General features: G+C 40.1%; 1 protein-coding gene across 3 annotated transcripts in view; it reads right to left on the reverse strand.

Annotated features, from left to right (window-relative positions):
* Positions 1-4,632: 4,632 nt before the first annotated feature.
* The window catches only part of LOC136708479 (matrix metalloproteinase-16-like), a 72,438-nt gene continuing 56,737 nt past the window's right edge, over positions 4,633-20,333 (reverse strand). For all 3 annotated transcript variants that reach the window (XM_066683065.1, XM_066683064.1, XM_066683066.1), the window contains 4 exons: positions 15,264-15,402; positions 10,848-10,998; positions 10,626-10,741; positions 4,633-8,091 (listed from right to left, as the gene is read on the reverse strand). In XM_066683065.1, the coding sequence (XP_066539162.1) occupies positions 7,763-8,091; positions 10,626-10,741; positions 10,848-10,998; positions 15,264-15,402 (735 nt within the window). In that variant the 3' untranslated portion in view covers positions 4,633-7,762. The remainder of the gene's footprint in view (positions 8,092-10,625; positions 10,742-10,847; positions 10,999-15,263; positions 15,403-20,333) is intronic.

Raw genomic sequence — 20,333 nt, forward strand, 5'->3', positions numbered from 1 at the left:
GGGCAAGAACTTCACTGAGTGGAATACAGAATGCCAATCACAGTTCATAGCATCTGTCGCTCTCATGCAGTCTACAACACCTGCAGCACTGTGCAGCTCTTCTGACCTATCATTGCCCAGCACGTGACTGAATCTGACTGTAAATGATAAAACAGAAACATATGACCAAAATCTTCTGATTTAAGACCTACAAGTCATTTTTGGGATGAGGGGGATAGGGTTAGTATCGGCGAGAATGTGCAGCCATCCAATTTGCGGTAGCTGTCCAGCACTCTCTCATGCATGATAAAATCTGAAATAGTACTTTAGAAGTAAGAGGAGTCGAGTAGGCTTTGGCATGGGTTTTTCAAATAATGTCTTACCTCTTTACGTGTACCGTCTCACACACTGCTCTACAAGAAGATCCAGCTTGAACTGCTGGTAGCGTATTTGAAATACAGAAACAACATGATACTGATGAAGATATAATAACAACAGTAGAAAATTCAATTGCATTCTCAGACACATCCTTAAAGGGGACATATTATACTCCTTTTTCACAAGCTTACACAGTTCTCTTGGGTCTTAATGAAATGTCTGTGGCATTCGTTAGTCAAAACACAACATGGATCAAACAGCAAAAACTGTTCCTTTACATGTGAATGAGCCTCTTTTTTACTCCAAATCACAGAGAGCTCAGCAGTGAGGTACGAAGAGCAGGAACACTGGTTTTTAGTCATTTAATCATCTCTTTGTTATCTTTGTCCCGTTTCCATTTTCACTATATTTAATGAGTACATTTATTTTTCTGAAGTCTGCAATTTTTTGTTAGGTTTAACCTTGTGTTTGCACTTTCACATAAATGTGGTGTGACTGGAGATACACAGACAAGGTGGCAAGACAATTCTGAAGTACCTGCTAATTGCTTGTTTTATCCCGTGTATTATCCTTGTTTTCAGACTTTAGCAAATCACAAGAATAAATAATCCTCAAATTAATACATTTATGGTAATGTAATGAAAAAGTTATTTTTTTATACAGGTCCCTTTAAACATATGTATTTATCTGAGTCTCTTTCAAAAGCATGTTTTTGAAATCATCGATCATCAGATTCCACTCATCTTCTGAACCTGCTTTATCCTGTTCAGAGTTGGGGTGGGTCTTCTGTAATTATTGGATGCAATGCTGGAGCACAACCTGGATGGGGCGTGCATCACAATCTAACCTGGTCAATTACACACTCATACCCAAGGACACATCTGCGTAGCCAACCCACCTTCTGCATGTGATTTTGGACTTTGGGAGGAACCCAAACCAAAACCTCTTCGCAAACAAATCAACTCCTCAAAGTCAGTGTCCCTACACTCTTAAAAATAAAGGTGCTACAAAAGGTTCTTTGAGCGATTAGAAGAACCACTTTTGATTCCATAAACCTTTAAAATATTCTTCACTCATACATGTCTTAAAAAAATGTTTCTTTATGGATGCCTTCTATGGCATTGCCCAAAGAACCTTTTGTAGCACCTTTATATTTTATGTGTTGATTGAAATCACAAACCCAGGTGTGGCATATTCCAAAGCTGCCCTGAACTCCTCCCCAAAAATATCTGAGTTCGCCTCACCATTTCAGTCTTCATGGGCATTGTCTGTACTTGCATATTGTAGCTTGACAATTCAAAGAGTATATATTTTATTGGGTCTCAGTGAAATGATGGTTATCTCAGTGGAATGTATCTTTCTAAAATCTGGTAGCACCAAATTTCAATGTATAGCACAGTCAGTGGATTCCTATTGAAGGAAGGATAGCTGACAGGAAGGATTGCAGGGTTAGATGAATTAACTCTATAAAAAGCCAGTGAAGAGCTTTAGATCAACACCTCTGTTTTTTTCTGTAAGGTTTGTTAGTTTTATCTGAAAAACTCACTAAAGACTTAATGGGTGTAAACTTGAAAAATCTTGAAAACTATAGGAACTATAAAACAATGGAATATGATTAAAGCCTGTGGGAAGAAAAGTGAAAAGGAAAAAATAAAATATATGTCTCAAAGGTTACAGGATGTGAATCACATTTCTTGAAGAAAAACAACATAAATGAACATAAGACAACAAGGTTTGGAAAGAGTCAGCTTTGGCAAGACCGCTTAATAACAGGAAACTTTTTAAATTCAACATTTAAAGCAAGACACACTGCAGGTTTAATGCTTTAAGACTGTCATTTGTAAATTGCATCCATTAACTGTGTTTTTTGGCTCAGGAAATATCATTTTGTCGTAATAGCTCTCTCCAAATGGCCCTCCAATGCAAAATTAGAACACATTCAGCAGTCTGATTCCACTCAGTAACAAACAAAAGGAAATGCGTATTTGACTGAGTGCTTTTAGTTGCTTTCTATTTATTGTGCTGAGAGATTGTAGGCCTTTGTCAAATAGCACTGTTGAAACTGTATTATTATCTGACACAAAGGCAGATACAGTATAATAAAATACTTGTTTATTTGTGCCTTGGAACCCACTCAGGGGTGATACAGTATTCCATTTTGAAATACCCAGTGTATTTGCTGCTGTGTAACATTTGTAGATAAAATCAGTTGTATTTGCTTATGCTTGTACAAGTTTAGATATGTAGGCAATACTTTGTAAGGTAATCTGACACTGACATAAGCTTGTATTGACAGTTGATGTCAACCTACATCAACTGTAAAGATTGTATAATGAAGCATCAGTCACCAAACACTTTGTGGGGTTGAATGACATAAAAATGGACAAAATCATGTCACTAGATATTTTTAAACTTAGGCTCGAGAATTACAGGTAATATTAAGACATGTTTTAACTGCAAAATTCAGAAAATATTTTAAAGATATTGTCAGGGCTACAGACTACATTTAAAGTAAGAATATTCTCAATGTGACGTGGATATGACAGTGTAATATGAATTGAGGATAGATTGTGACCTGAAATGTTTTAGAGAATGTTTTAAGACACGAATTCTAGTAGTTCTTGTTGTAGTTTTCATTCATGGTCGTGTTGGCTTGATATTCTTTTGTTAATAGTGCCATAGGATGGTAGCTATGGCAGTTGGTTTCTCACAGAGCAGTGGTACACGTGTAGATCAGTTATATTTACAACTAAAGTCCTCAGGAAACAAGAGCACTGCAGTGTGATCTCTGAATCCTATTTTCAGGATTTTTCTTTCTAGAGGGAGTGCAGAAGATTCAGTAGTGGATCTCCAGTGCTGTTTGTGTTGTTCTATTTTTCCTTGTAATTTTCTGAGTGATGTGTCTTGTGTCCTCAGCTCCTCTTCCACTGTGGCAGTGTTTAATTAAACAGAAATTATTTAATTACCCAGGGGAGCAGGCAGAATGGAATGTGATGTGTAAAACAGATGATTGTGGAAACTTTTCATTAAGTGGATCACAAGCTGCTTTCCCCAGCAGTGACTTACCTTAGACCAGAAAACAACTCTGAAGCTTTCAGTCCTTTTACTGGTACCAGAGCCTTTTTCCCACTTTTAAAGTACTAAAGTAGTATTGAAGTAAAGGTTTCTAATTTGGTCTGGTGTTGAACTTTTACTATATTTGGAATAGTGTGAAAGTTTCGCCATATCAATATTTGTATTTGTTTTATTAGGTAATGAAGACTGTGGATTAAAATAACTATACACCAGACAAGTGACGTATTTTATCCAGGGGGCACAATGAAATTCCTAAGCTACAAATATGTGATAATGGAAGTTTATAAAGGGATTTGGGGTGGGGTAAAAAGTCGTTCATACAGCAGTGAAACAGAATGCAATAAACAAAAAAGTTAGGTGGTATTTCCCAGTTTTCTTCCAATGTTTAGATATGTCATGTTGAATGAATTGTCACTGAAAACCTCAGACTGGTGGCCTTCCCAGGACAGCAGTATCTCATTTTCCCTCTCATAAAGGAGGCCATATTGCCATTTTTGCCTGCTAATAACTGATGAGTGATATCCATTTTACCATTACCTTCACTCATTTATCATTAAAGTGAACAGGAGCTTGCACGCACAGTTTAAGCACAGTTTAATCTGGAAGCAGTGCATAACTGTGAGCATAAGTCAACACAACAGCATGCAACATTTCCATGTGCACCGAGGCTTCAAAAATAGGACCTGCAGACATACAGTGATGAGTGAGACTGTTGAGTTGGACGTAAGCTCAGCCGTTAGGACAGTAAGTAAGGCACAGTGGGGTGTGTGACAGGAACAAGCTCCACTGTGGAATCAATACAGTGATTAATGGAGCTAATTTCCCCCTGCAGTTAGAATCATTCCGCCAAGCCTCCACTGCTTCAATTCCCTCTGCTTCTTTATGGACATAATCTGCTGTTGTACTAAGCTGTACCTGCTCTAAACATATTTAAGCACAAACATACCAGACAGTGGAACTGACCGAAGGGAACAAGGAAAACTGAGTGCAGAATTCATTACTGGGTGCTGAGATTTATATTTATGTGCAGTGCACTGAGAGGGAGCAACACTGGCTGGAAACTTGGAAACTCCTCTTGTCCATGAGCTAAAACATATAGGGAAAACAGATGACATGGAGAAATTAAAGCAAAGATGGTTTATGCATGTGAACATGACTCAGGGGTTCATGACAAATACATGGAAATGTGTTTATTGATCAACAAAATGGATCCTGAAAAGATACAGCACAAAGAAACAGTGATGCCAAAGACAGAATGAAAAATGATAGTCCCCCTCCATTTTCATAACTTTCTTGTATGTAAAAAGTAAGATGTACATGTATTAAAACAAACATACATAATAAACATGAAAATGAAAACTGACAGATGAGGAGGAGAACAAGGGTTGGTTTGAAACATTGTTGGAAGATGGATGATATTTTGACACACAACAACAGGTAGATCTCCAGTAAGATCTTCTGTGATCATTTCTGCCTCAGTTAACATTAGTGTCCTGCTCAAAACACGAAGCTTGTTTCTGATGAATGACAGTTTAAAATCTTCACAATTAAAAATATCTGTTAACAACTGTGAGCTGTTAGATGTTGGACCAGTACATAATAAGTAATAGTGCTAAATGTCAGCAAATTATTCCTGCTCAGGCCACAATCACTCAAGTGTAAATCCGTACTGGATTAAAGAGAACAGCACCATAGGATTATTTTGCCAGTGTAGGTGAAGTTAGCACCAATCCTTTTTTTCCCTCTTACAGACCAAAAACAAGCCCAGCACACATAGTTCCAAGGCCTAAGCTGAGACTTTGCAAAGCCTCAAACTGAGAAACCAATGGTTCATTTAACAATAGTCTATTGCTACAGCCACTGTAGCCAGTGTAAATATAGACGGAGATCCGTGCCACTGTGGAATCCTGCTGGACTTGTTGGTTTTTTTGGTGGTAAACTGAAATAGCTAGTGGTCAGTGGCAGTCAGAGCAAGCATGTCTGTCTCTGTTTACATTGTTGACACTGTGATTCTTATCAAATTTTAAATATAACCCCATGACATACAGTGCCATTAAGAGGCTGAGCTTCTGGTCTTGGCATTTCCCACACAAACTCGATGGCAGTTTTTTCTGAATCTCATGTAGATTTTTTTTGTCTACGGAGATTCTGGGAAATACCGGGCTGTGCTCATGCATACGCATGTGCACACACATAGAGAGACAGAGCGAGTGACAGGAGAGAGAAAATATCAACCAAAGGCAGAAGCAATCTAAGCCAGAATGAACCAAAACCAAAGCAAGGCTTAAGAAAGCCACGTTTCAAAAGAGAACGCATAAACATTAAGCATAAAAGCAAAAAGGAGTATGTCATACTAATCAATTTATTATTTCTGTCAGGACTGATCCATCGTCCCATTCCGTGTCTTACATGTACTTGGAGATGTCTCATTTTCTCTCAAAAGAATAAAAAATAATAATAATAACATGACAGACGCACATTTAAACAATGCTTGCCAAATAGTAATGACATATGTTCCCCGGTTCCTGTCAAATAGAATGGACTGAAAAAAAATCAAAACACCTCTTGTAATCAGTATTGGCCAAGAAAAGAAAGCTTAATGACAGCTCAGCTCATATGCGTACCACTTGTACCTTGAAGTTGAGGTCATTTTTTTTTTCATACTCTTTTGTACCAGAAAAAAAGAAAACATAAAAAAACAATGCAAGCAAGGTTCTGTATGTTCAAGAGTTTGAGAATAAAATCCTTCTAATGCAGTAGGCTGAGCCCTCAGTTCAAGTTGCATGCCATTAGGCGCTGAAAAGAGAGCTGGTTCTGTCCAAAAAATCTTATTTCGAAACTTATCCGTACAACCAAGGCCTTTTTGCTTTTGCTTGTTCTTTTTCTCCGTCCCCCTGCTGTCAGTTAGAGGACACAAACAGGGACCAGAATGCTTGCATGCCCTTGCACACAAGCACTGTCCTGAGATGTTGCTCTCAAGGGTCCTGGGTTGAAGCCCCTGTGTGCCAAGGCTCTGGGAATTTTAACCACCCCTTCCCAAAAAACAGACAAAAAAGAAAAAAAAAAAGAACAAGGCAGTCCAAATGAGATGACACACGATGCTGACCTTGAGACAGCAGAGTTCCTTTTGGACAGGAGCTGTAGAGCTCCTCACAGGGATGCAGGGCAGGTAAATATGAACAAACATATGAGTGATGTTGTAAAGCACTATAGCACTTCAAGCACTTCCTTTAACATTGCATTCCTACTGATAGACCGATACAGAGCATCAGATAGCTGCAGTAGCGCATTAGCTGATGTAGTGTCTTGAAACTTTTCTCTTTTCTCCCACTGATATATTTGACTTTAAATGCAGACTGACTGTTTGCCCTGCTCCGGAAACCTGGCAAAACCACACAGAAGCCTATGGCCAACTTGGTTAACCATGGCCTGTCAATCACAGGTAGGACAAAAGGAGCAAAGCAACTGACGCCTCCCACTGGCTTGCCCACAAACAAACCAAGCAAAAGTGAAAATAAAAGAACACAAAAACCAAGAGCAAACAAGAAAAGAAAAAAACAACAATCAATAATTAAGGCTGTTAAAAATATTGCAGAATATTTTGGCCCCTGTTTCTGACACAGACTGCCACAACAGTCAGGAGTTCCCCACTTCTTATCACTACAGAAGATAAAGAGCAGGGAGGAGAAAAAAAAAAGTAAGTGATAACAAAAATGTTACAATTAGATATAAAACAAAGCAAAAATCCTCTTTGGAGAGAAAGAAGTCTTTATTTGGTTTGGGCTGTCTTCTTCAGGACTGCTTAAAGGGAATAGGAAATACCTCGGTTAAAAAAAATAAAATAAAACCGTTATGGATCCAATTCAAACAAAATGCTAAAAAAAATGTTTAACCTCTGAAAAAAACTTTTACGATGTTATCTTGTTGAATTCCAGCAACTTTAGGATGGGGTTTTTATTTTTTTTTTTCTCTCTCTCTTTCTCTGTTTTGAACGTGCATTCGGGAATAAAACCTAAAGTTAGAGCAATCAGCATTTTTTTTTTCCCACTTTAAACAGTTAAGACCTGATTTGACCCAGTGCACCATGGGAAGTGTCTGGTCTGGGACCCTCCCTTGTCTTAGAGTGGGCACACTGAGCCAATGGGAGAGGGGCCGGGAGTAAGAAATAATGCACCCTTCCTCTCCTGGAGGGGGGAGATCTAGGCAATGGCCCTCTCTGCTCCCCACGGAGCTGGAGTGAGACAGAGTGAGGTCAGGGCCGCGAGTCCGCAGGTTTTAAGGTGGGCTGGACCACCACGGGAGGGTGGGAGTGAAAGGAGCAGGCTAGGACTCACACCCACTCCTGCATGGAGCGTTTGCAGTACAGTATGTGGCGTGGTGTGCCCTTCCTCTTGAACTGAAAGACAGTGTAGACGAGCACCAGCAGACACAGCGCCAGGATACAGGGGATGACTATGGCGATGGCTTTGACCGTGCTGGCCTCGTTGTCCAGCTTGATCACAATGTCCACGTCCTCAGAGGGCAGTCGATCAGGGTCGATAGGCATCAAATCACAGCCCATAAAGTCCTTCAGGATGGAGCGAGGATACCCTGGCTCCACTCGCAATCTCTGGTTGTTGAACTTCCAGTATTCCTTATCCTTGTAGAAGTACGTGAAACCTGCCAAAGAAAGAACATGCAGACGTTATTTTTGGGTCCTGCCATCTCCAGCTGCATCCTTGATGGATGATTTAGTAACCACTGCAATTCAGTGTGAGACATATTTGCAAACAATATGCGGCAATATTTTGGTTTCTCCTTCACTGTCTGGATAGCTTTACCCCACTGGCCTACATTCCCTGCATTGTTGTGTGTGGAGAGCACTTCTGCAGCTCCCTGGTGGATAAAACAAATGTAAACTGGTGACATCCTCAGCAGGACAATCTGGCTGAACTCTGCCTTTCTCTCTACTTGCATTATTCATGCGTGTTCTCCGGGAGAAAGAGAAGGAGAGAAAAAACAGAGAAAGGCACTTGCTCGGCTGAGAAGCTGGAGCCGCTGGAGTCCTTCACTTTGAGGTGGCAGTGGAGTGTGTGAGGGGGGATCTAAATCATTGGAGCAGTAGAGTAAGTTACGATGAGAAAAAGGTAGAGAGAGAGAGAATCCTGAAAGATTCATCCTGGAAAAGTGTGCCTTAGCTCTCACCTGTGAATGAGATACAGGCAGAAAATGAAAACCTATGGAAGGTTTTGTGCCTGTGCTACAAGAGACAGTTGAAGATGAGCTTCTGTGGAGCAGATGGGCACTGTATTTGATCAGAATTAAGTCAGTGTCTGAATGACAAAATAATACGCAATAGAGAGGAAAGGTTAAATCATAGCATTTTTTCAGCTTTTTGACGACTGCACAATGTTTATTTTAATATTCAACATTCCCCCTGAAATATCTTTTCCAGGACCCCATCCAGGAAAAATAAAGTTTTCAATCTACTTAACATGTCTGTGTGGTGTTGTTCATATGCTAGGAGACATCTTCTTTTCAATTTCAGGAACTTCAGGTAGTTTTTTTTTTTTTACTAAAAATCCACCCTTCATTTGTGTTAAGTTCAATGTTACAACTTTCTTTTATCAGAGGAGTTCCTGCTAAAATCATACTCTCTTTTATTCACTATGTCAAACAATAGCTTTAAATGTTCCAGAATTGCTTCTAGTGGACGTATTTTGTAAAACCTTTTTTCAGTACATTTGCACATTCATATCTGGAGTTCCTGTCGACCCAGATATCTGTGAAAGAAGTCAGAAAACAGAATTCGAAGAGCTGTGCTGATTTTGCTTCTTTCTGATGCTAGGAAGGGAAAAGCTTGGGTGCTTGGTCTTTGTGGTATTTTGACCACAACATGTTACAGACATATCATTAAGACTCCAAACAAATGTGTTAACTTGTGCAAAAGGCATCCCCATTAAAATTGTTACTAAATAATGAGGCTACCACGATTCTTCAAGAATTCTTCAAGACTCTTTCACACATGAACTCTGAAGAATCGAGTCTAGAAATGTCTAGAGTGGTCTTTTACACGTGCAGCTCACAGCAGGAGATTTTCTGTGTCAGGTGCACTCTCGCAGCGGGAAATGGAACACGTGGTATAGGCGTAGAGCAGCTCCTGTGCAGCATGTGCAAGAGAAACTACTGAACATTTCCTGCACTGTTCTCACATGCGTTGACTCAGAATCTTTACTAGGGCACAACCAGAATAAAGTCAAGGTAATGTCCTTGATGAATGTCAACGAATGGTCAAGTTCATACATTCAGCTCCTCCAGGTAGACTCCAGAAACTTTCTGGAGTACCGTACATATGTGAAAGGGGATATTATTCCTGATTTAAGTCATCTGTTTACTGCCAGGTTTAGTTGAAGTTTTTGAGCTGGGAAATTAATAAACTGTGCTGGATCATTAAACTTTCTCCTCATAAATTAGAACTTAGTATTAAACACATACACACGCAGAAGTCACAAATGTTCTGCAGTTGTCACTCTTAAGAATTGTGACAATTATTTTTTACTATAAAGCACAGACAACCCCCAACCCCCCTGAACAACTGCCCAACACTTCATCCATAATGCAGTCTTAAACTCTCAACATAACTAGGTTGAACTATGGCTGATAAGAAAAGCCTCCTATCATAATGCTTCCTTTAATGGGGAGCAATAATAGCCGATAATTGGGGTCAATTTGCTTTGTGCTGGGGCAGCCGCGTGACATGAAGGGACAGTAACTTAATGAAAGCTGGCAATTGCTTTCAAAGTGTGGTCAGCCAAATAATTTCCCTGGAATATCGATCCACCCTTCACGCTTTGATGAGTGCCGCAGCCTAAGTGCCAATCTGGCAGCCGGAGATGGGGACAGATGGCACACATGTGGCATTCCAACTGCATACCTCCTGTGATAAGCTATAGCAAAGTGAATGAAATGCCTCAGCCAATGAAATGTTTACAGCCCACTACTGACAGCCAATGGAGAGAGGTCTGAGTTCAGACTGACAGGTCCCTCATTTGAGCTCTTTGAGCTGTTCAGTTGGACAGCATGAGACTAGGATGATGTCGTGTACGTCCTAAAACATGCTGTGCACCATCTGAAAGCTAAGCAGAAACAATGAGACTTGGCTTCACTATAGGGAAATATATTTAGCAGTAATTAGTTAAGGGAACAAACTGTACCATTGGCTTTATCTACGAAGGCACCCTGAGGAGAAGGTGGGACACCCTTCCACACTGTGATGGACTTTGGGTAGCCGGGGTCCATGGTCCGCATATCCTCATTGTATCTCCAGTACCTGCACAGAAACAAATGACACATATGAAAATTTAAAAACATTATTTTATATACAGAAAATTATATGACTTTGAACAGCAGATAAAAAAAAACAAGCCCATACTGACCTATCCCCTTTGAAGAAGTAGGTCTTGGCTACGTCCTCCCACCAGACGGCCGTCTCGATGCTCTGTGCTGGCATGCCGTTCCCAAACATGGAAATGTCCTTTGGGTAGCCAGGCTGGAGCATGGTGTCCTTGAACACCCAGAACTGCTTTCCTGCAGAAGTCAAAGGCACAGCCTCAGGGGAACATTCATCCAACTGTTAACACCGTATGCAATCCCATAAGCTTCTTTCCTCTGCCAAATGAGAACGCCTGCAATTCAGCACAACTTCCTGCTATCAGCTCCCATTAAATAAATTCGCTATCAGTTGCCTGCTACTGCTTTGATTTAAAGTTGTACAGCTCCCTGAGCTGATCCTTCCTCACTCACATATTCTTTTCAAATCAGTGTTCACTGTAATGGTGTATTTTGTCATACAATTATAGGAAAATCCATGAGTCTTCTCTTATGGCCAGCAGAAGCAGTGAAGCACAACTTCCTTCAAACTGCTGACACCCTGGCTGGCGTTGTCATTATTGATATGAAATCTGTAATATTTATATTATTTTATGATATAACTCTGTTTTGATAGAACAAACATTCAATTTCACACTTCAGACTGCCCTGTTTGCTTTTAATTATGCCGAATGGGGCCTGGGTCATCTTGTTTGACAGAGCCCTCTGGTTCCAACCCATTAAAATGTTCACTTTTTTAAATGTCATGGTATCTGGGAGGCTCGCCAGAGAGGTGGCCCCTCTGCAGAGACCTCTATTACTAAAAAAGTGGAAGTTACTGATGCAGATTTCTTTAGAAAAAGGAACCACCCCCCCACCCACCACCAGCATTAGCCCTGGTAACTTTGTGACCCTGATGCATGAGGAAGCTTGCAGTGCAAGAGATGCTGATTGGTCAGAGAAGCAGGCAGAGGGCAGGAGAGGGTGGGGTCTGTTTATATTTCCCCTGAGAGAGGAAATGCCTGTCATTTCACCTGGGTCGTTCTCATGCCCCTTTTGGCAGGGTCAGATCTGCTCTGCCAAGACAGCCTGGCAGCTGGACAGAGGTCAGGCAGGTCAGTGGGGCTGGAAGCCCCTTCAGAACAATGCATGTGGATGTGTAAGTGCACACAACATTCAAGGAATATTACAGCACAGCTGTGCATTATTTATGTCATAAATGATCCTCTTTCTTTTAATTCTTTGAAATATCTCTTACTATGAGCTGATAATCTCTTGTTAGCTGCTTGCTCTCAGCAATATATTTTACAAAGAAATCTATGATCTTTATTTAATCTGGGCAAAGTGCCTAAATCAACCTCCTTTACTCTACTTCCACATGGACCACACATACAGCAGTGTACACATGTACAAACACGTATTCCAAAGTTGTGTGTATAACGAGCGAAATCTGTTGGATAAGAATGGATCAGATTGTGGCATCCTGTAAAGTGAATACTTTAGGAGATACATGTTTTTAAATTGGCCAGCAACAATATGTTATTACTTAAATATGATAAATATTGCTTATTCAATACTATAACTTTGTAAAACTTTACCCATTTAACACCAACAGTCCCGGTTGTGGCACCAATTGTGTTTTGACTTTGTAAAGCTCTAAAAGCATGTTGTTGTTGTTTTTTTTGTGTAGTGTGGGTAGTGTCACATGACCAAAGCTATTTACTTAGAGCATGCTCATGAGAACGAAAATCTGTGTTGGGATTCTACACCTGTTTAAATATTTCATAACACATCTATATCTAGCAGATTTGATAGGTATAATGTAAATGGTCATGTGACATGAGAACAATCACAAATGTGAGCAGTGGAATAACACTAACCATGCATTAACTCTTAATGGTCCTCACTTAAAAAAGAAACCCTTTTAGCTTGGCATTGTCTGCAGTGTTTGACACGCTGGATAAAGACTATTCATAACATTTTCATTATTATATCAGTATGCAGGCGACAAAGTGGTGCAGCTACGGGTCTGTCTTTGAGGAGTTTGGTGTGCTCTCCCCGTCTCCGCGTGGGTTTCCTCCGGGTACTCCGGTTTCCTCCCACAGTCCAAAAACACACGTTGGTAGGAGGATTGGTGACTCAAAAGTGCCCGTGGGTGTGAGTGAATGTGTGAGTATGTGTGTTGCCCTGTGAAGCACTGGCCCTCCTCTAGGGTGTATTCCTGCCTTGTGCTTAATGATTACAGGTAGACCCTGGACCCACTCTCTGAAGTGGATAAGCGGTTACAGATAATGAATGAATATCAGATTTTACTGTTTATCAATGTTGTGGGCCTGTCCAAGCATTAAAAGTAATCTAAAGTTAAAACATTTGGATTAAATGGATTAACTTCAGCAAAAGATTTAACTTTTCTTTGAACCTTCCAGTTTAAAAATTTAAACTGCTTTTGTTAAAAAAAACTTTAACAAGACGGGAACATTCAGCTGGTCAAAACATTGTAGATTAGTCCTGTTTTTCTTAATGGGTTTAATAAAATGTCAGGACCTTTTTTACTGCTCCGAAACTACAACCACACACACACACACACACACACACACACACACACACACACACACACACACACACACACACACACACATCTTTCAGCACAACTGCATGGTTTAAACTGTGGTCAAATCTAAAAATTTAATGAATGAGTATGCAAGTAACTGCTTTGAAATGGGGAAGGAAAGTTCTGTGAGTATTCAAGATGACTCTTGTTGAACTCTTTGCCTTAATAAAATCACTGGAATCAGTTCAGCTGCAATGTTTGTTATTAAGGAAAGATTGGGACTGAGCTGCTGAACAAAGCCAAGTGTTGTTTTTAGATGAACCTGGCTCTAAATTTTGGCGTATCATTTCCATTCATTCAGAATCCCAGATCAAATCATCCAGCTACACATGCAATGTGTAGGAGCTATGCATATTTGCGCATTCAAATGAGGGATTCATTATTTGTCAGTTTGGGCATGAGCATATAGCAGTGTGTGTGGAACGCAGCTGTAAAAACACACAGCAAGTGGATGACAGGACGTCTGAGACTCCTGCTCTCCAGATGAAAGGAGCTCATTAAGAGAAACTCATCAGCAGTAATGGCAAATCGCAAACCAAATGAGATCACTCTGCCTGCCGCTGCTCTACTACCCCTTCCATATACACACACACACACACATACACAGGTACAGGAGTTGCTTCTAGTCTGCCACTGGCAGGGGACTGCAATAAATTGGAGTATGTGGGCAGGGAAAGAAATAAATAAAAACACTGTGAAAGAAGACAGTAAAAGAAAAAGGATTCTCAAAGCTCTCTGAACACTAGAGACCATTAGTCTATTTTTTCAAGGAAGTGAACTGTGTGATAAAAAATTAAAATAACAGGGTGTGTGTGTGCGAACATGTGTTATTTGTAACCATTATCTATAATAGAGATGATGCTTCCTACTAGTTTCCTCCCCCATCACTTGTAGTATCCTCCTCTGTCTTTCTGATTCTGTTCATTTCTCTCTCTCTCTCTCTCTCTCTCTCTCTCTCTCTCTCTCTCTCTCTCTCTCGATAGTGTGTACACCAGATGAATAATGCAAGGTGTTTATTTGCTGATTCTTTTGACAATGACATTGTACAGATCCACCTGTTTATTGTTTTTAAAGCACAGGACAAGGACTGAACACTTCAGCAGTAAATAAGACAGAGTGAAAGCTATATGAAGTATTCTAAGCCATACCTGATCTTACATGCAGTGAACTGTTGCACAAAGGTATTTGAAAAAAATAAAGCCAATTTAAAGAATTTAGTGCACTGCACACAAAATCAGTAAAAGTGGGGCAAGGAAGGCAATAATTAACTTGCCATGCTTATTATTCAGTCTGGCGAGAGAAATAACGTTTGTCGTGAGTATACAAAGAGTGGATTCACCTGTTTAAGTTTTTACAGCTGAGATCAAGGACAAGTGCATGGTAAACATTAAGATTACAGACCTGCACACTCTACAGGAATAATAAGACAGCGTATAAGATATGCAGAGTATTTCTGTGCCATGAAATTGTGTATATACACTCACACACTCTCTCTCAAGAACATGTTCAAACACACTCACACATACACACACACAAACACACACACTCTCTTTCTCTCTCTCTCTCTCTCACACACACACACACACACACACACACACACACACACACACACACACACACACACACACAGATTTAGAGCCAAATTGCTTCAGCTACAGTCATTCACATACTCTACAGATAAGTCCCTCCGCTTTAATTCCGCTATTGGTAAATCACTGCAGTTTCTCCAGCACTTGTTTCAGTGGTAAAAAGGTCTCAGCTCAAAATAACACTTAATTCTTCCAAAACTGAGAGTTGGATTACTGCTTTCAGGATTTCAAAACGATACAAATATTTATAGCTTTAAACTCATTATTGTACTTGCTTTCCTTACCTTTAAAAAAGACAAACTTGCCCTCGCTGTTCTCGTAGACAGCGTCTATCTTGGGTGGCAGACCTCTCCAGAAAACATTGATGAGCATGGGATAGCCTGGCATTACCGCATTGTCCCTGACCCTCCAAAACCAGTGGTCCTGACAGAGAGAGAGGACAGAAGAGTTGGGTCATTTTCACTTACACATCATATACTGTAGGACAATTCTATTTAGACTAAAAGTGTTCTATTAAAATGGGACATTATGGCATGTTTATAAAAAATACTGGTAATTACCAATATTAAATGATAAAAAAAATACATTGTGATAAAATAGTGTTAACCATATTGTCCAGGCCCCAATTCCACCCTGTCTGACCTTACGCATCACAACAGACACTGCCAAACTGTCAAGAAAAACATGTCCAATGTTTCTGCCATTCTGTAAATGGATGCTGCAGAACTACATTTCCCACGAGGCCGTGTCACACAGTGCTCCTCTGTGAGGCTTCAGACCATCTCATTAACACTACGGACTGCTGGGCAGCGCCAGGGCATGGTAAACTCTCCCAGTGGCTGCTGGGATCCCTCCCCCTGGAGTTTCATCGAGTCTGACCTCATTAGAACTGAGCTGCTCTCTCTCAGATGAGTGTGAAGTGCATGTTACATATTTGCTCTCTTCCATTACAGAAGGGGAGGAAGACACCCAACATACATCATTCCCTATAAAGATGCTGGATATTGAATCCTGGATGGTATGAGATGATGGGCTGTTTACAGAATTCAGGGACAATCATGGCCCACAGTTTGTGACAGATTATCAAACGTGACAGTTTCGAGACCATCCTGTCAATACTCATTGGTATGCTGTGTCTGACGAATGGTCTCCTAGCAACCAGTTCCATGTGGTCGCCAAATACAAAGCATATGGTGTCATGCTGTATAGTTTACATTACATTAAATGTTAATGGTGCTGAATGAGGCCTGGGTTGGCACTGTTACTGATCTGTGGGTCAATTTCACAGCTGTGAAGCTTACAGGTAATTGACAAAAGGCTATCGGGTTGGCGCTTAACAATAGTGCAAATTGTTCTCTCTGCCACATACACTCATATACTTAATTTCACTCGAAATTTACTGAACTGTTTGCTCAGAGGGCTTAAGCAGGCAGCCAAATGTGTTTCATTAAGTCTGGTGAATTAATGCGTGTGGAGGAACAATTCCTTTAACAGCACACATACTGAGCAACATCAGAAAAAAGTGATGCAGAGAAATGACCAACGTTTTATGGATTTTATCACCATTTTCTATTTCTACTGGTTTACCATTCAAGACAGACCAGGGTTCAATTTGCAGCCTAGGCAGAAACACCATGCCACATCAATAAGAGACCTTGGGCTAAATTTTTAACACTGCATTAGCCTACAGTTAAAACATGATCAAGTCATAAATCATTCAGAATAAGAGCCAGTTTCTTAATATATTAGTGAATGATTAATTTTTTGTCATCAAGCTTTTCGGGAAGGTCTCAGAGCTGGAGAAGCCATTGTATCTCACATACACACAGCACCTTTCAGACAGAATGACCCTCATATTCACTCCAGAGCCAAGACCCAGAAATCCACAACAAAAAAAACGAACTCAGAATCCAAGACCCAGAACTGATCTGATGCTATTAAACCAGAGTGAGAGAGAGAGGTGACTTAGAGAGGGAGAAAGGAAGTAGAAGCAAAGAAGAAAAGGACGAATGAGGGAGAGATAGAGGAGGTGTAACAGAAGGCAAAAGGAGAAGAAAAAAGGTGAGAGAGACCTAATAATTAGGAAGTAGATTAAAGAAAATAGAAAGCAAGCAAGAAAGAAAGGATGATAAAGAGTGTGGGAATGTCAGAATTAGAAGGAGTGATGAAGTGAGGGAAATGGGGGAATAACACAGAAAGAAGAAAGATAAAGGAGGACAGAATGAAATTAGGGAAAGAGAGAGAGAGTAACGTAGTAACCGTAACTAATGCCTATGGGTATACTCACTGAACTCTACTAACTACTCCTCTACCAAACATGTACACAGAAATTTTGGTGAGCTGTGTCCTCTGGAGCAGCTGTGTGAGCGCCAGCCCCTTGTGGCCCACCCCGACTCCCACAAGCACCGATTGATTTCAATTGTTCAGCACTTTCTCTCAAAAGACACAGCACTGTAATTGAAAACAGATCAAACTGTGAAATCAGAGCTATTTTACTCCTTTCTCCTCTGTGTAGAGAAAATGCACTGCCTTGCTTCCTTTGCTGCAAGCGCTGAGCCAGAGCGTGATGAGGACAAATTCAACTGGCACTCAGTAATCAGGCACCCACTGGAACAACACTAACCTTTTCACAAAGGGAAAAATGGCCTTTTTCTGGAGACACAACACATCACCAAACATTTCATTATGCCTTTGTTTAGAACTCCGTGACTGCACTTCCCAACCTGTGCCTGGGAAACGTGGCCGAAAATGCCTGAGCCAGGCAGCCCAGATCCTCAGTGTGTTACTGAGTGAGGGGTAATCAAAGGTTACATAGAAGCTCTGACTGTTTCTTGGACCATGTTTTAACTTTCAGACAGAGAGAAAGACAAATGAAGATTCATAATGATCATGGACTTCATGCTACAAACAGGGTTTTTGTAAGAGTGCATTTTATCTTTATCAATTTATAATAACTTGACATTTTGTGAAGTTTTAATAAAGGAGAGGTAATAAATCTACCTACACAAGTCTTTCAGAAAAATGATTCAAACCTGTATAGATATTTTAAAGGCTTATCCCAACAAGGATTAAATTCTATAAGAATAAACAGAGAGAATTATATTACATTGGGGGCAAAACCATACGCAGGATTAATTATGTGTATAAATAGGTTTAAAGCTTTATGTGTAATGTTTAATTATAATTCAAACATTCTCCTGAACTGCTGTGTAGTATTAAAAATGAAAAATATATATAAAAAAAGTAAATATTAAAGGCCAAGTTCATGTTTGTAAACAAAAGCCTTTCTTATAAAATTCAGATGATGTTTCGTCAGCATTTGCTAGCTCTTCAGTCTGTTTGCATACTCGAAACAGGTCTAATGTGTTTACAAAGCCCCAGTGTCTGTAAATGATTTAAAAAAACCCAGTCCGGTATGCCCGGTATACTAGGCTTTCGCTCTTTCTACTCATGGCAGAGCCATCTGGATTGTTTCTAGACAACAGAGAGAACTCCAAAAGTTGAAAAACACAGACCAAAATGGCGACTGCTCTACCCCTGCTCCATAGGCATGTAGTATTTATTTATCTATGCTGTTTCAGGTTACTTAATGTGGAAATGTCTCCAAACTCAGGACACGGCTAACTGCATTAGGAAAAGTGCTACTTAACTAAACAACTCAAGTTACAAATGAATTTCTGTGGTAATTCTAACAGTGAATAAAAACTTACAGACATGTTAAACTTAATGAACCTACAAACAACAGCTATTTTCTCTAAAACATACGATTCCACCTTAAAACATGCAGAGCCTAGAACTGCATTTCCCTACAATCGTAGACATTCGCTTTAAATATTAATACACTACATTCATGATCACTAACATCAAAATCACCTTCTTTAAATCCTCTAAACCAAATTTCACCTGTACTTTTGTATGATAATAATATATTATATTACCGCTGAGAACAGATCAAATTGATGGAACTGTCAAATAAGGTCTTATCACTATGTTGAATAAAATGACAATTGTTATCTTGAATACTATACAACAGTAGCTGGCAAAAAAGTGGGAGAATGTTTGAATTAGAGTTACATGTTAAGCTTTACAAATTACCTGTGCACGTATCATGTAAGATGTTTATTTCTTATCATTTTTTAAGCCAATGCTGACACTGAACAACAACAGGAAGAATCTCACACCCCATGCCTTTAACTTCTTGTGATATTAGCACCTTGGGGGAGATGAGATTTCAGTTGTGATTGAAACAGAGGTTTGGGTAAGAGATCATGAGTGCGGTAAGAAAGTATGAATACACAGCTGTTTTATCTTGACCACGAGTTAAAAAGTGAGCACTACACCCACTTTCTTATGACTTCAAAAGACAGATAGGTGTCCACAAACTTGTGATTGAACACTATTCTGTTAGTACAGAGTGAAACAGACAGAGCCTGAGGCTGGTCTGTAGGTGTGCTCCAGCTTCATTTGTTCCTATTCAGACTGGCATGTCGCTCATAAAACACGAGCACCTCTGACCTTCAGTGAGAAGTGTGTGGCAGATTGCTGCCTCCTGACTGCAGATTAATCTTCCACAGCCGATGCAGGGGGAAGCACAGAGTGGTATGGAGCTTCGGCTGAGGGAGATGTGTGAGTCCCATTCAGCTAGGGCTAATATGGGCCTGCAGTCAGCTACAGCCAAGCAAAAGCGAGCGACCAGAGAGATGCAAGGATGAAGAGGAGAGATGAAAGAAGCTGGCCGACGTTTGGAGGCAGCGAGGTGCAGGAGATCCCTGTAGGGAGATAAACCTCACTTTCCAGTCCTCTATTTCTCTTTTCTAAAGAGCAGGCGGACCATGTGCTGCCGAGCTCCATCAGCCGCTCAGAACACAGGTGCATTAAACACCAAACTGCCAGCACACACCAGTAGTTTCAAGACCAGTACAGAGAAAACTGCTGACTTCTCAAGCAAGAGTGAAGAAGAATGCCAGACTTCCTAAAGAAAAAAGTGGACACATTTAAGATGATTTTAGGTGGATCTTACCTGACATATACATCTTTATTCTTGCCCTGGAGCCACAATGCTAATGCATATAGGTCAGATATGAATTTAATATTCAGTTTCTCACAGTCCTCTTGACACTCACAATAGATTTTACCCATTGTTTTAGCCTTATTTTTCTTTTAGTGTTTTTTTCTACCTGCATTATCATAAAACTATTGTATTGTATTGTTCACTTAAATGAGGCACCAATGTCTACAAGGTCCTTCCTTGTGAGAGAATGGAAGTGTGGGAAATGAAAGTGTAAACTGATTCAGAGGAGAACATATCAGCCATAAGGATGTTTATGTTTAAGTTGTTTGGCCAAAAATAATTT

The sequence above is a fragment of the Hoplias malabaricus genome, chromosome 10 (genome assembly GCF_029633855.1).
Source record: "Hoplias malabaricus isolate fHopMal1 chromosome 10, fHopMal1.hap1, whole genome shotgun sequence".
NCBI lineage: Eukaryota > Metazoa > Chordata > Actinopteri > Characiformes > Erythrinidae > Hoplias > Hoplias malabaricus.